Here is a 14,829-nt window from a genome sequence, read left to right on the forward strand (position 1 = left end):
ATTAAAAGAAAACAAACTCAAAAAGAGATCTGGGCTACCACGAGGATCAAACAAAAAACAATAAAACACAAAAAACAGAAAACAATGCGTACATGTGTCAGGATATTAGCAAGGGTTAGAGCCACACTGATTTACTCATTTTTTTTTTACTGTGTAAAGCAAAAAAAATATTTTTGCTTGTTTTTGGGTTATGAAGTTTTGTTTGTTTTTAGGACACGTATATATAGTATATATATATATATATGATAAAATTTAAAAAGTAGTTGTCGACCATCATAGTTTTGCATGACTTCTATATAGCGTTGAATTGCTAAGCCTTTCGAAGTAAATATCAGGTAAAATCAGTACAAAATTGGCTGCACTCCCCAATGTCATCATATAACTATATAAGTACAGGTAACACCTAGAAAAAATGAAAGTGAAATAAAGAGAGAAAAAATTGACTAATCTTGCACTTTCATACAACCTAGATCTAATTCATTACAAAATATATTACCAAAAAAACGTGCACCTAATCATTGGTGTAAATGTTCTGCATTGGTATGGCCGCAATCTTAAATTCAATAGGAAGCCGCAGGCGCTCAAATACTAGAAGATTCCTCAAGATGATTCATCTCCCTTCTCTTGAACCCTTTGATAAAACAACACATAAGCTGCCGAGGTCTTGATCTCCTCTTCACTGATAGGGGAAACATAGCTGTCATCAAAATGATACCATCTGTTCTCCTCAATAAGCTGCGTTGGCAAAAAAGAAAAGGACAAAATTTCATAAATACGACCAAGGTCTCAAGTATAGCAAGGTGCTGCAAAAAGTCCAAAAACTAGTCAATCTGAGATTAACAACCAAGGATTTGCCTCAGTCCTCAGAAGCCACATTATGGCTCTTATACCACTAAAGGGAATCAAAGCATGCAATTCGACCTAATAGAGAGAATATTTACTACCACTTCTCATACTTCATACAAGAGAAATAAAAATTCTGACTCATCTCACCTTCGCGTATGCTGAGTAGTGGCCACCCCCAAGACCACCATAATGGTTGCTGATAGCATATAGTTTATATACATGAGACCCAGCAGCAGCAGCCTTGCTTTTTACATATTTCTCCAAATTGAGGTCGCAAGTTGGGAAATTAACAAAGGTATCTAGTTTGTTCTTCAAGTATCGGCTGTAAGAGAATCGCTTCAAGTGAACAACAAGAATCTCAGGTAGCCTCCATAAGTCTAGCTTCTTGATAGCTTGCCTGTGTTCCTTGCAGGTAGGACAATACCTGCATAGCCAGATTAAATACGAATATAATATATGGATTTGGTTAGATAGCAAACTTTTATCGGACATAATCGAGCACATCAATGAAAAATGTGAATACCCTACCACATGTCATCAGGGCCTAAAGGCTCCTCCTTCAAAAACGCCTCCAAGCATGAAAACAATGAGATTGCTTCCTGCCGCGTTTTCTTCGCTGTGCTTCCTGTCTTGTGAACATCAGGAAGATCCTCGAGGTAGCTTAGATCATACACGTCATGTTCCCGGTCGGACCAATCCAGTAAAACCGTCAAGCGGTCCATTGGTTGAAAGAGGAAATCATCTTCCATTAAACTGCAACTCAGGCCCTTCTCATCAGTTAAAGAGAGATTAAAAGAAGCCACACCATTAAACAATTGGTCAAGTTCCATCTTGTCCACAGAGTCGGTTCCTAGTCCAAACTCAGAAATGCCGTTGTCAACTGCTCCATCAGCATTAGTTCTAGATGCAGACCCATCTTCCATGCTTGTATGAGCCCAATTTGAAGGATGGCATGCTTTTGTTTTCAACAGTGGATTGAGAACCTTATGCACCGCATTTTGAACATCCGCAGTAGTTTGTGGTCCTTCTGCTAGACAAGTAACCAGTGGTGTTCCCAAAAGCTTCCTGAAACAACTGTTATGAATTTCAACATTTAAAATTTGACGGCACATAACGTCCTTACAGTATAGACATGTTTGAATATGATCACAATAAAACATACAAACACTCATTTTCATTCGACAACAAGAAACGACAACACAAGTAGCAGTTGTATAAACCATTTCAAAATAAAACTTGAATCAATTGTTTATTTTTTATTTTTATCTCATATTCGCTGTGTGAAACCTGGAAAGTCAGGTTGCAAAAGAATCAATTATCACTTAAGTGATGTATTACGAAGGGAAGCAACTTCGAATCAATAACACTAATGAATAAAATTGATAAACACAAAAAAACTAGGGTTTTAAAGGGAAAACGAAATTCCTTCAATTTAACAATCAATCAATAATCCAAAAACAATCGAATAACAATGAGGCTTCTAAACCTTTCTATAATAAACCATACTCCTAGTCCTAATAGGAAACTCCTATTAACCTAATAAATAAAAGTAGAACCTAACTAAATAGAACTAATGAAATAAACTAAGTACTAATTATTCCATGCCCATGCATCATTAAAACTAATGTTTTAAAAGGCGTTTGAGACGTACGCCTAGAGGGGCGCACCCCAAGGCGCCTAGTAGCTAAAAGACTGTAAAAGCATTGAGCGACGCATTTTTGCACTGGAAGCGTACACTTCAGTGTGTGAGGCGTCATTGAAGGGTACGCTCCAGTAGGGAAGCATAAGCCTCCACCGCAAAAATCTTACACCATATTTTGTTTGTTTGGAGTAGACATAAACTTTAGGTAGCTGTAGTACTGATGTACCAAACTAACCCATATATCTCTTTACATTTTGTGTGCTTCAACTTTTCAACTTCCTTAATTATAATCAATGTATAATTTATTGTCGTACAAAATGGAGTGTAACTCTTGACTGCATGAAAGTATGAAACTATTAAAAATCTTAACTTTATGAATAAATTGTTGTGTATAATGTCGAATCACATTGTTTACTTCACTTTCTTGATATTTTTTGAGTTACTTTTGATTTGTACAACTTAGAGCTTTATATTCATAATAATTTTTTTTTCGAATTAAAAAAGATGTCATGCACCTGAGGCTAAGGACGTGCTTTAGCATTTAAAACAATCGCTTAAGACAGCCCCAAAACTAAGTGACAGATAGTCAACTTGTAGTCCGTCGGCTAAAGATTGAAATCAGCTATTTTTCTTGTAGCCTTGGTTGTTAAGGTTGAGATATCCCCAAGATGTTAAGGTTGAGATATCCCCAAGAAAGTGCCAGGCTCAAACTATTGTTAAGTTACATTCTAAACTAAGTTACATTGACATGAATATGTACACAAATGGAAATACATCACGTAAATTTAAGTATTATGCCATCACTGTGAAACTTCAATTTTCACCTATTAATCATTAAAAATAGAGCCACATGTTCACAGTAAGCACAAAATAAACACTAGAAAGTTCTTACTTCCATAGCCTCATGAACGTTTAACTATGGGTAAAAGTAAAAGAAACTTACTTTTCCTTGCTTCGATGAATAATAACAAGCTTTATAGATCCCTCCTGTTCTTTATGAAGTCTATAAGCTACAATATGCTCATAATCCTTGATCGAAGACAGTGGTTCTAAAGGGTTCTCCAAGTATTGATATATCTTATGTTCATAAACCTGGGAAGCAATACTGAATGTGAACAACAAAGAAAGCCTAAGATGAATTAAAGGCTGTAATCCATACACTCACCTCTGCAAGCAACAAAGTTTCATCGGTATTCAAGCAGCATGCAGTACCTAAGGCCTGGAGAAGATCTTTATTGCAGCCATGTTTCAGTATTGTCACTGTGTATGGCATGGGAAGACCACTTCCATCACCATAAAAAACAGTGATCGTCATGGACCGTGTTGCTGTGGAAGGTAATGGTAATGACAAGTACATGAAAGGATCAAAAGTTACCGAAACTTTGCTGCAAACTGGGCAAACCAGTGTTGACTTGTATTGACCCTGATAATATCTCAATCATACCACTCTGTTAGAAATCAAATACTAGAATATGCAATGAAAACATACACATCGTTATGATGTTGATTTAGCTTTTAAAGTTTAACATCTATATCTACAAGGAATGTCCAAAGCACCCAACAAATTTGGACATATATAATATCAGAAAAAGAAAAAAGTGGATCAAGATTCACATCTTGTATAAAAAGGTACACGGATTGCATGTGGTAGAATGCCAATGAAAGTGCACGTGTAAGCCCTCAAATTTGGCCATTTTATATTACAGAATAGTAAGGGCACTATCTCAACTTATTTTGGTCAATTGGTGTTCATCTTATGTTTCCAAAATACACCATAAGACATAAGACAATGCACAAATCGCATTGTCAGAATTTCTATGCACAAATAAATACATCCCTTCTTATCAAATGACATGACTTTGGAAACAGAAACCAGTTTTTAATCAAATTGGTATCCGTGAGAAGCATCTGCTAAGGCCTTTAAAACAACAACCAATGATCAAATTTTTGTAATGAAACAGCACATGAGTTATCCAGCACGTCCAATAAATTAGAAAATGTTGTTTTGCAATTGGGGCACGTGAAACACATGCCAACGTAAGGAAAGTAATTTTTGCACAAGGTGACTCTGTGCAAGTGTCATCGTTAAAGTTCTTTTCTGACGCAGAGGCATTTCCCAAGGGTGGCTAAAGGACCGAAGGCCCAACCCGAAATCCTAAATTATATATATGTGATGGGTTCTATGTAAAAGATGGCTTAAATGCTGGTTTTTTTGAGGATATGGTGTACCCACCATAGAGATCATCCTCACAAATGTTCAAACTCATTACTCATTTGGACATTTCTAACCTTGTCAAAAGAGGATCTGAAACTTAACAATTTTGGACAGTCAAGTCATTTTAAGAGTTACGGTTAAACGTCCAAATGAGCTCATTTCTTGGGGTTGATAATCTCTATGGTGGAGATTTCATCTGTGCCGAAAACCAGCTCTTGATTCATCTTGTAAGTGCCCTTAGTATAAATCTTTATACAAAACCCTGTTGTGTATGAATCCCATCCCTGTGTTTAAGTATGTGACAAAGAACAATGATTCAAAATAAGTGTCATTGGCAGCTAATGCCACGTGGTTAGAAAATACACCCACACGGCCACTCAGCCATACTGTCAAATATGACATAATATAATAGATGCAACCGGGCACTAAAATAATACTCTGACTTACTTGGCACACATCCACAATAACAGAATCATTTCGAGCCTGGTGAATTTCCCAGCATTCATTTGCAACTTCCTCGTCGGGGCGTTCATTTGCATCCTTCATTTCAATGTAGGGCTTTGACTTGACACGATTCAAATCTTCATGCAGTCCATCCAATAAAAAGGCGAGAAGTTCCTAAACAATATAAATTTATAAGGGTACCAAAATTATAATTCCTTAAAAGATATGGCAAGCTATAATTCCGAATTTAAAGAATACGACAAGCTATATTTAACAACCCAATACCACATTGAAATCCAAACATCATAGAACGGATTCTCAAGCATCAAAGAAACTCCAGGAGAGGCAATTTATATTAGATAGTCAGTACCTGAAACCGAAAAGCTGCAAAAAGGAGTTCCCTAGAGGCATAAAAGTTGAAAGGCTTTTGCCTTAAAGAGGTGAGGCAAGTTTTATTTTTATTTTATTTTTGTTTTTTAATGGCGGTGAGGCAAGGAGGGGTGGTTTCTATTGCAATTTTAACCTTCTGTAAACATTCTAAAACCTAACGTCTCTTGATCAAAAAAAGATCTTGCCTATAGGAACAACCTAAGTAACATGGACACTTCATATTCTCAAAAAGATCCGTTTTAGACACACAAACACCTGTGTCAGACATACAGACATGTTGTAGACATGTAGATATTTATATGGTTTTATATCTTCTTTAAATATTACATTTTAATAATAATAAATAAATAAAATAGACAAATAAATAATTAGACTTGTTATCTATGGGGCTCAGGGCTTACAACTAAGGGTGTGCATAAAACCGGTCAAACCGACAACACCGACCAAACCAGTCGGTTTCAGGTCGGTTATGTTTATTATTTGGTTCATTTCGGGTCAGTATATATGAAAACCGATAGGGTCGGTTCGGTCGTTGGTTTAGTCCCAAATCCGACCCAAACCGACCCGCCATATATAATATATACTAAAATATATATATTTAATTGATTTAATTTAAAATATATGAAAACCGGTCAGTTTGGGTCGGTTAATATCAGTTAAACCATAACCCAATCGGTTCGGTTCGGATATTGGTTCAATTGAAATTTATTTTGGTTCGGTTTGGTTTAGTTAGTATAACCCAGCCAGTTATGTTTGGTTCCAGAAAAACATAAACCAATAGGGTCGGTTCGGTCGTCAGTTTAGTCCCAAACCCGACCCAAACCGACCTGTGCACACCCCTACTTACAACTCTCCTCAAAAACCTAAAATGGCTGAAATACAAGATTGCCTGAATAGAAGATGGGATTTAATTGGATAAAAGGTTTGTAATACTAACATGAGAATCATGCTGGTTATAACCACTGAACTGGGGAGCAAACCGAGCAAGCTTTGCCTTGAATCCACGTGGTGCAATCGGTGCTCGTCCGGGGGACCATAAGTTCCTCAGCAAGTCTCCAAATGAAATGGCAAGCTGACCCTGAAAGCAATCAAAAGGTAATAAACTAAAAGTTTTGCATAGCAAATGCTTAATAGAAACCCACAAACGGCCATGGAGCATCAAAATATGTTTAGAAATATTCAACTAGTGATGTCGGCCAAGAGAACAAAAAAAGACAAACCTGCATTCCTATAGGATTTTGCTTGTTGATTTCTTCACTATAGTCGTCCAAGAAATACTCAACCAGGGGGGGTGTATGAACTAAACATTGAATAGCACTGTTCATAAAGCAAGTATTGCCTAGATTCTGCAGTCCAGCCAAGCCTCCCTTATCTTCCTTGGTCATTTTTCTCAAATTATATCCACCCTCAACATCTTTCAATTGTGGAAATAAACTATTTTCCTCATAGAAATTGGAGAGATATCCTGTTGAATAATTTGACATGGAAGGGCCTCCTGCAATTGTAACAGATGACCTCGAAGGTTCCACTGGTACCAAAGCCAAACCATTTCCAGTTGAGTCCATTCCTAAACCAGACGACCAAAATACCGAACCTTGCACCTCCAAAAGTATCTGCCCACACAAAAGAGTTTATTAGCCAAATAACTTATTAAACTATTTCTAAACCTTAATTACGTCAACCAGGAAACCAAGAGAACCAACATCTAATTGTGAACCGATCCTGGTCGAGATAAATACGCAGATTAAAAGCGAGATGAAAGAGACAAAATTACGTCATCAAACACTTAATTCAAATCTTCTGACATAGCATAAGCGTTGATAGTTGAGACACATTCCTTCAAAGATAAACCTCTTTTTCATTGACATTTTGTTTTTATGCGTTAGATTATGTCCCTGACATAAACAAACTCGAAAACACGGGCAAGAGCAATTCCACCAGATGTGCCAAGCTAAGAAGTAAAGATGGCCGTTCTTTCGAAATGCTCAGTGGTCAAAGCATTCCAAAAATACTTTTTAACAACTTGCTTGCCACGACATTGTGGGGGTGAAATGGGAGCTTGATTATTTAGGTAGAACAATTCCTTCAGCAGGGGAAAATTTTAATGGAAGTTGACTCATCCGCGAACTCTGGAGCATTTGAACAGATATAAACAAAAGAATTTATTTTCTTTATCATCAACAACTTACATCCTGGTCCATCTGCAACTGAGCTTCGTCAAGGGCCTTGTGTTCAACATCCAAAACTAAATGTTTCTTTTTATTAAAGTAGTCCCAAATACAAACCTGCAGAAAATACCAAAGAAAACACAACATTTTTAAATTTAAATTTTTCCTTGTTTACATAATCAGTCAAAAACACCACATACAAGTTTGCAGTAGTACTGAAAGATAGAATGTAACCCAACAAAGCATACCCTTTCCTCTCCTAGCCCAAGAAGCAGTTTGACCTGGTCGTAGAGCTCGCCTACAGAAGCCTGCAAGACAAACTTTTAAAATCTTGCTAGAAACATTTAATAAGGTTCGAATCAATTGGTAAATGCAGGGCAACTCTTTAGAAAGCTTAATTTTAAGCTGCTGCAGATGTAAAGTAATTTAATAAAAGAAAATACGTTTGAACGATGTAGAAAAAGAAAGTTAAGTGCAGGAAATACCCTTTTACTTATCCGGATAAGATACTGTCTGGCATCTCTAGCATCAATTAGTTGAAGGCGAAGGGGATATACTTCAACAGCGAAAGTGTTTTTAAGATCACCTTGGGAAATGACTTTTCTAGGTAGTGCAGGTCCACCTTTATACCTGCAAACAAAATGGGTAAAATATAATGATAAAGAAGTTGATGTAGCACGGTGAGTAATAGCAATAAAGATAGATAGTAGTACCAATCGTGGAGTTTTTTCCAAACTTGTTGAGAAAGTAGAACATAATCAGTTCCTTCATCGAGTGTCCTTATGAGCTCGAAATCATCTCCTTGAGTATTGACAAGTAGATGGTGGTTATCAATCTGGCCAGGTCTGGGGGGTGAAGGAAGAAGTTGAGAAACGGTAATGTGGTCATCCATGGAGAGATCATCAAGGTATTGGCCAGTGTATTTCTGCCACTTGATAAACCACCTGCCCAAAAATAAATTTGTAAAACTAGAAAAGATGATATAGAGCCCTAATTGGAAAGACATATAAATAATCGAGTTACCTGTTGGAAAGAACGTAGAACAAGTCTCCTTCTTTGATACTAGTGGATGCGTCGGCATTATTAAGTTGGGAGATAATCTGGTTTTCCTCGTCGGGAGTGCAGGGCAAGCAACTCGACTCGCTCTCCATCAAAAGACCAGACCCACACCCAATCGTCATTATTATTATTATTCACCCGATCCAATATTAATTAATTAATTAATTAATTAATAATAACAACAACAATAGATCTCCCGAACGGAGAGACGGAGGAGGAAGAGGATATTTTTATTATTTTATATATATTTATAATGATATACCAAAAGTACTATACCGTCTTTTCACCTACCGAGAGCACAACTTCTGACTCAACCAAATACAATTCCTACCCGCCATTCAAGTTTTTCTTTTCTAAAATATACAAAATTTTATTTCTATTTTTCTTTTCTTTTTTTTTTCTTTTTTTTTTTTTAATAATAATGAGTTAATACACGGGTCATGCCTTCCAAATCCGTCAAATAATACGATCATCTACCTTATGCAATTTCTGCTACTCCGATTAGTCGTTATAAACTTCAATATCCTCGTTATGCATACCTCACAATTGCTCTTACCAAGCATTCCAGTATAAATTTATCCCTTTTGCACAAGAAAACTAATTTTGCGGGTACTTGACGCTGGCATTACGGACCAAGGCCCAAAATATCGATATCGATGAATATATCGGTGTACCCAAAAACCGATATATATCGGATATATCGGATATTCGGATATATCTATTTTTTGGTAACGGTCCAAACTATTTAAAATATCGGAAAATATCGGATATATCGAAATATAATATCGGAAATATCGGATATATATCGGAAATATATTGGAAATATCGGATTTATATTTTAAAATAGTCAAAAAGTCAACCGATATATCGATTATATCGAAATATCGGATATATAAAGTTTATATCGGAAATTCGATATATATCGAAAAAAAAGGGTTCTATATTGGTGGATATATGTCGAAAATATCGATAATATTGTACCAAAACAAAATAAACTTGATATATATCGGATATATAAAAAAGGGTTCTATATTTTGGTCGAAAATACCATGTTACGATATATCGGGCGATATATCGGATATACTACATGTACTTTGCTGGCACAGCTTACTGCAAACTGTATTCTAGACAAATAAACTTGGTCAAGGCTACATGGGTAACTGCAAAGAACACAAGGAGATCCTGGACTACATGGAGATCACCAATGTGGGAAATAAAACTGAGAAATTAATGGTTATATTTGTTTTCTATTTTAAATTTTTGGTTTCGTTCCTCTTGCATCAGACATGTTCAATCCCAATTGACCACACAAACTATGCTACTTCTCAATATAAACAAAATAAAATAAAATTCCGCCAACCTGTTAACACACTAAAAATAGGACAATGGCTAGCTGGACATATATACTAACAAATTGAGTGTTTCAAAGTACCCTAATATTAACTAAATTCGATATAGGTACCAAATCCTACTTCACAGTCCATGCATTTCTTTTAACCTACACGACCTGCAAACTAAGGCATATTTTAACTAAGAATTAAGAAGGTGATAGTTGTGCTAGCAGCTACAAACACAAAGAAAAAAGCATCATGCATTTTATGCACAGTGAAACATAGCTAAAGAGTCAATGGGGCACTATAGCAGCAGTTTTGGAGACTTCATCACTGTTGCAAGGAACAAGCCCTGATTGGCTCAACTAAACTCCTTCAGGAAAAAAAAATCTCAATGCCTCATTGCAGGCCTTTGGAACAAACTGAAGCCTTCAACTCCTTCAAAAGTTAGAAGTGCTTCTCCTTTAATAAAGATTTCTAATTATACATTGTTTTTGTTGATAAATGAATTTGTATCGTAGGAATTTGAACTGCATCTGAAATGGCTTGCTCCATTTTCATAACCTATTTTATCTTCCCTTATCTTCAACTTTTGGCGCATCAAACCTATCTCAGGCTTCTAGTCCCGCTTCCCCTGAATATGTACTAGAACATAATACATCTATTCTCTCAAACTTCATGAATAGTAGTAAGATGTCGAAGCATCTCAGCAGAAGCATAGAACTCAATTGACTCAGAACACACAACTTGCACCAATGAATTCCATACAGAAACCTATGGGCAGTTACCTTAGCTTGCCATCTCTTCCAACCACAACCAGGTTCATAACTCCCACCCTCGGAACACAACCCTCCAATGAGCCTATTGAAAGGGCAGCAGCAGATGGCCAATATCTATGCCCCAACATATTTTCAAAAACTTTACAAACTTCAACAAATCGACTTTCACCATTATTGTCCAGGTATCTAATCCCAGCCATAGACTTCCCTTCATCACAGAGGCCCTTCACCATTATTTTATAAGTGGTAGCAGTAGGAACACAATTATCGTCCAGCATCTCCTCTCCAATCACTTGTACAGCTGCATCCGTTCTCCTTTCCCTACAGAGTGCCTCTAGCTTGGCTTCATACATAGAAACGGACGGGCTGAACCCTCGTCCCGCATTTCATCAAAAACTCGGTTCACATCGTCAATTCTACCTTGAGAATTAATACAAATCAATAGCCATAGCACTATATAACTAATCAAACTAGGAACTGCGCCTTTTATGAGAGCTTCACTGATCAAACCTTTAATCCCTTCCACGTTTGCAATTTCTAGAAATCTGGTTAGAGTGAAACCTTGAAGACGCTGCTTGGGAGTCTTCATTCCTTTCCTCAAAACCTTACCCAGAAGTTGTACAGCCTCCTCCAGATGGCCATTATCACACAAAGCTTCTAAAAGGGTCCTATAAACTACAGAGATATTCTCCAAAACATTGAATACAGCACATGTATATTCTCGGACTCCCTGACCATAATCTGAAAAAGGGTGTTGAAAGAGTGAGTCCAATTGATTTCTGAAGAGCGAAACGGTGTCGTCCAGCAAGCCAAACTTGGCATAGGTTGTAATAGTTGTGACGAAGATGGAGTCTCTAAGCTGGCAAGAGTCTCGTTTCATCTGATGAATTAAGTCTTTCATCGACCAGAGGCGGCATATTTCGGGTACCTGGAAGTGGCCTCATTGAAGAGACGGAGTGGGTTCTTCTGGACTCGGATGATCTGAGACACCAACTTTGGCCACTTCATACTACTGGGCACTGCCAGACGAGGCCAGGTCTATTATTTATTATATATAAATAAATTTGAAAGAAGTCTAATTTCAGAAAAATGTCTTCTTTGATATCCAATTCAATTATTAGTATTATTGGAGGAGGAAAACTTGACAGGCCAGATGAGTATGCTCTTGCTAATGCACTCAAGGCAGCGCCACTCGTATCCATACATGGACGAAAGATTCATGCTGTCGTCGTTAAGTTAGGCTTTTGTCGATTCACCATCTTGATGACTGCGTTGATGAATTTCAATCTCAAATGCGGCAACTTGGACGGAGCTACAAAAGTGTTCGACGATATGCCGGACAGAGATGTGGTTTCATGGACTTCTATGATTGTGGGTTACACGCAGCACCACCGCTACAAACACTCCCTCGATGCATTACGTTCCATGATTGCTGCTTCTGTCGTCCCAAACGGCTATTCTTTTTCTGGGGCTCTTACTGCGTGCTCTCGCCTTCAAGCTCTTTCACAAGGTCAACAGATACATGCCTTTGTGCTAACCTCAGGTGCATTGCCCGTTGATACTGTCGTGCAAAATAGTTTGCTTCACATGTATTTGAGGTGTCATTGTATTGAACATGCTCGGAATTTGTTCGACTCCGCAATGGACAAGAGGAATATAATTGCGTGGAATGACATGATGTCGGGCCATTTGCAGTGTGGCCAAGGAGATGAAACTCTCAGACTATTTGCATTGATGGCTTCTCAAGCGGTAAAACCAGATGATTTCTCCTATGCTATCTGCACCGATGCATGTGCCAGCTTGCCTTCAATGCAGCAGGGAAGTCAGATCCATGCTTGCATTCTAAAGAACGGGTTTCAGTCGGATTTGGTCATTGTGAATGCTCTGGTAAATATGTACGGCAAATGTGGTTGTATTGATTCTGCAAAGCTTGTTTTTGATGTAAGCCCTTCAAAGGACAGGCTTCTTTGGACAACCATGATCTCTGCTTTGAGCACAAATGGCAAGGTGAAGGAGGTTCTTGCATTGTTTGAGCAAATGCGAACATTGAACATCAAGCCTGATGAGGTCACCTACCTGGTGGTGCTGTCAGCTTGCAGTCATGGAAGCCTCGTTGGCCATGGTTGTCAATATTTCCGGTTGATGGCTGAAGATAGCTCGATTACTGTCTCGCAAGAGCATTACTCCTGCATGGTTGATCTTCTATGTCGAAGTGGCTACTTGCTGGAGGCCTTTGGCTTCATCAAACAAATGCCCTTGAAGCCTGGTATCAGGGTTTGGAGTACCTACCTTGGTTTCTGCAGGATGCATGGAAATATTGAGCTTGCCCAGATTGCTGCTGACCAGCTTCTTGAACTAGATTCAAAGAACCTGAGCCAATTTGTCTCGTTATCAAATATATATGCTTCAGAGTGCAACTGGAATGAAACGATGAAGATCAGGGACTTGATGAAGAGCAACCATATTAAAAAAGAGCCTGGTTGCAGCTGGATTGAGTTGAAAAGTGGTTTACATGTCTTCCTTGCAACTGTTCAATCACATTATGATATAAATGAGATCTTGTTAACACTGAATAGGTTAATGAATATGTGCTGGATTGAATGCTGCGTTGAATAGTTTTCCAGCAATGACACTTCGATTTATAGCTGCATTTTGCTAGTTACTCAGAAGAAGAGAATTTAACACATTGACTGATATGATTATCATTTCTCTATGATCTGCCATGATTACATTAGTTCTGCTTCACAAACAAAATATGGTCTGGAAAGAATTTACATTTACACTAATGCTACACCTCCCGAGTCTCATCCTACCAAGAGTTATGGACCAACAACTCCTGTCTTGTACTGTTACAGTCCTCCCCAAGTTTTCTCCACTCAAGATCAAACTATCCAAAGGGCCAACCGGATGGTTGAGGTTCATCTATGTATCACGAAACTGCACAACAGATACAGCTTCAAGAATGGACCTTTTTACAAAATATTTATCCTAGTGGATGGGACTGGCATCTAACTCAAAGTCTGTTGCCTTGATTTTTAGCATGAGCTGCTACTTAAAGAAGACCTGCTCACAACATACAGAAAACAAAAAAATTCCATAACCTACATGGATCCTGCTTCATCTGAACTACTAGAAGCTTCGCTGCCACGCGGATGTGTACTAGCACCCCGACTATCCTCACTGAAGATATCATTGTCACTTGAATGGGAAAGTGACCCCAGAGGCCCAGATCATCATCCGTAACAGCATTTGCTTTTCGCCCCTTCCTGGCCTCTCTTACTCCTCTTCCTTGCAGTGCCAATCGATTGCTTTTGCGCTTTCCTCTTGCCTTTGGGGAAGTCTTCTCTGTGTGACCCAACAATTTTACTTTCTAGCTCCTTTGTGGTTCTCCCCTTGGCATATTCAATCTCCTCTGTTTCAACTAGAGGTGACTCAAAGTTAGGCTTGCGTTTCTTCCTTCCGCCATTCGTCTGAAAAATACAGTACACCATTCAACAATTTTTCTAACGGATTTTCATGCTTAGAAAGAACTTGTACCATAACATATTAGGATATATAAATATCTCGGTGTTACTTGCTGGCCTCTTGCTTTTAATTGATCGGGAAGTCAATTGTTTATGCTCTAATAGTTAATTGTCTACTAGGAATGCCACTATTCTATTACTATTGACTGCAGGCCATATCTTTCGAAAGAAATAACTTTCAGACCCACTTGTTTCATTAATTGTGTTTGGGTAGGCAAATAGGAAAATTACCCAAATAATCGTGTTGTATGTCGAGATAACCCAAATCCCCTCCCCTCCCCTTTCCTCTTTTTTTTACAGCACATTACAAAAAAAACATACAACTCTCATCTTAAACAAGTTCATAAGAAAGAAATGCCTCCAAAACTTACTCCAACGATAGACCTTGGGATCAAAAACCGTTATCCAAGATAATAATGTCACTAAACTCT

General features: G+C 37.9%; 1 protein-coding gene and 2 pseudogenes across 3 annotated transcripts; 1 reads left to right on the plus strand and 2 right to left on the minus strand.

The window, feature by feature from the left end:
- Window positions 1-279: 279 nt before the first annotated feature.
- On the minus strand, window positions 280-9,097 carry LOC147473510 (ubiquitin carboxyl-terminal hydrolase 9-like). 2 transcript variants are annotated; one of them, XM_086587350.1, is made up of 13 exons: window positions 8,729-9,097; window positions 8,419-8,649; window positions 8,191-8,335; window positions 7,954-8,013; window positions 7,727-7,822; window positions 6,758-7,150; window positions 6,475-6,615; window positions 5,151-5,321; window positions 3,654-3,911; window positions 3,432-3,580; window positions 1,375-1,920; window positions 994-1,270; window positions 280-735 (listed from the first exon to the last, which is right to left on the minus strand). In XM_086587350.1, the coding sequence occupies exons 1-13, from the start codon at window positions 8,884-8,886 to the stop codon at window positions 601-603; spliced, it is 2,760 nt and encodes a 919-aa protein (XP_086443476.1). In that variant the 5' UTR covers window positions 8,887-9,097; the 3' UTR covers window positions 280-600. The 2 variants fall into 2 exon arrangements, with proteins under 2 accessions (XP_086443476.1, XP_086443477.1); XM_086587351.1 differs by having other exon boundaries at window positions 1,375-1,911; window positions 8,729-8,991.
- Window positions 9,098-10,288: 1,191 nt separating this feature from the next.
- On the minus strand, window positions 10,289-11,882 carry LOC147473511 (pentatricopeptide repeat-containing protein At1g05600-like; annotated as a pseudogene).
- LOC147473512 (pentatricopeptide repeat-containing protein At2g13600 pseudogene) lies at window positions 10,871-13,576 on the plus strand (annotated as a pseudogene). Its single transcript, XR_015210409.1, has one exon. The product of XR_015210409.1 is annotated as a pentatricopeptide repeat-containing protein At2g13600 pseudogene (transcript).
- The last annotated feature ends 1,253 nt before the right edge of the window (window positions 13,577-14,829 follow it).

The sequence above is a fragment of the Coptis chinensis genome, unplaced genomic scaffold, assembly GCF_015680905.1.
Source record: "Coptis chinensis isolate HL-2020 unplaced genomic scaffold, ASM1568090v1 utg2345_pilon_pilon, whole genome shotgun sequence".
In the NCBI taxonomy this organism is placed as follows: domain Eukaryota; kingdom Viridiplantae; phylum Streptophyta; class Magnoliopsida; order Ranunculales; family Ranunculaceae; genus Coptis; species Coptis chinensis.

Excerpts from the sequence above, each read along its gene's own strand:
- LOC147473510 (XM_086587350.1), bottom strand. The coding sequence starts at position 8,886 with ATGACGATTGGGTGTGGGTCTGGTCTTTTGATGGAGAGCGAGTCGAGT. Across the intron at positions 8,014-8,190 it reads TTATCCGGATAAGTAAAAGG|GCTTCTGTAGGCGAGCTCTA; the intron begins GTATTTCCTGCA and ends TTTGTCTTGCAG. Across the intron at positions 7,823-7,953 it reads TTGGGCTAGGAGAGGAAAGG|GTTTGTATTTGGGACTACTT; the intron begins GTATGCTTTGTT and ends TATTTTCTGCAG.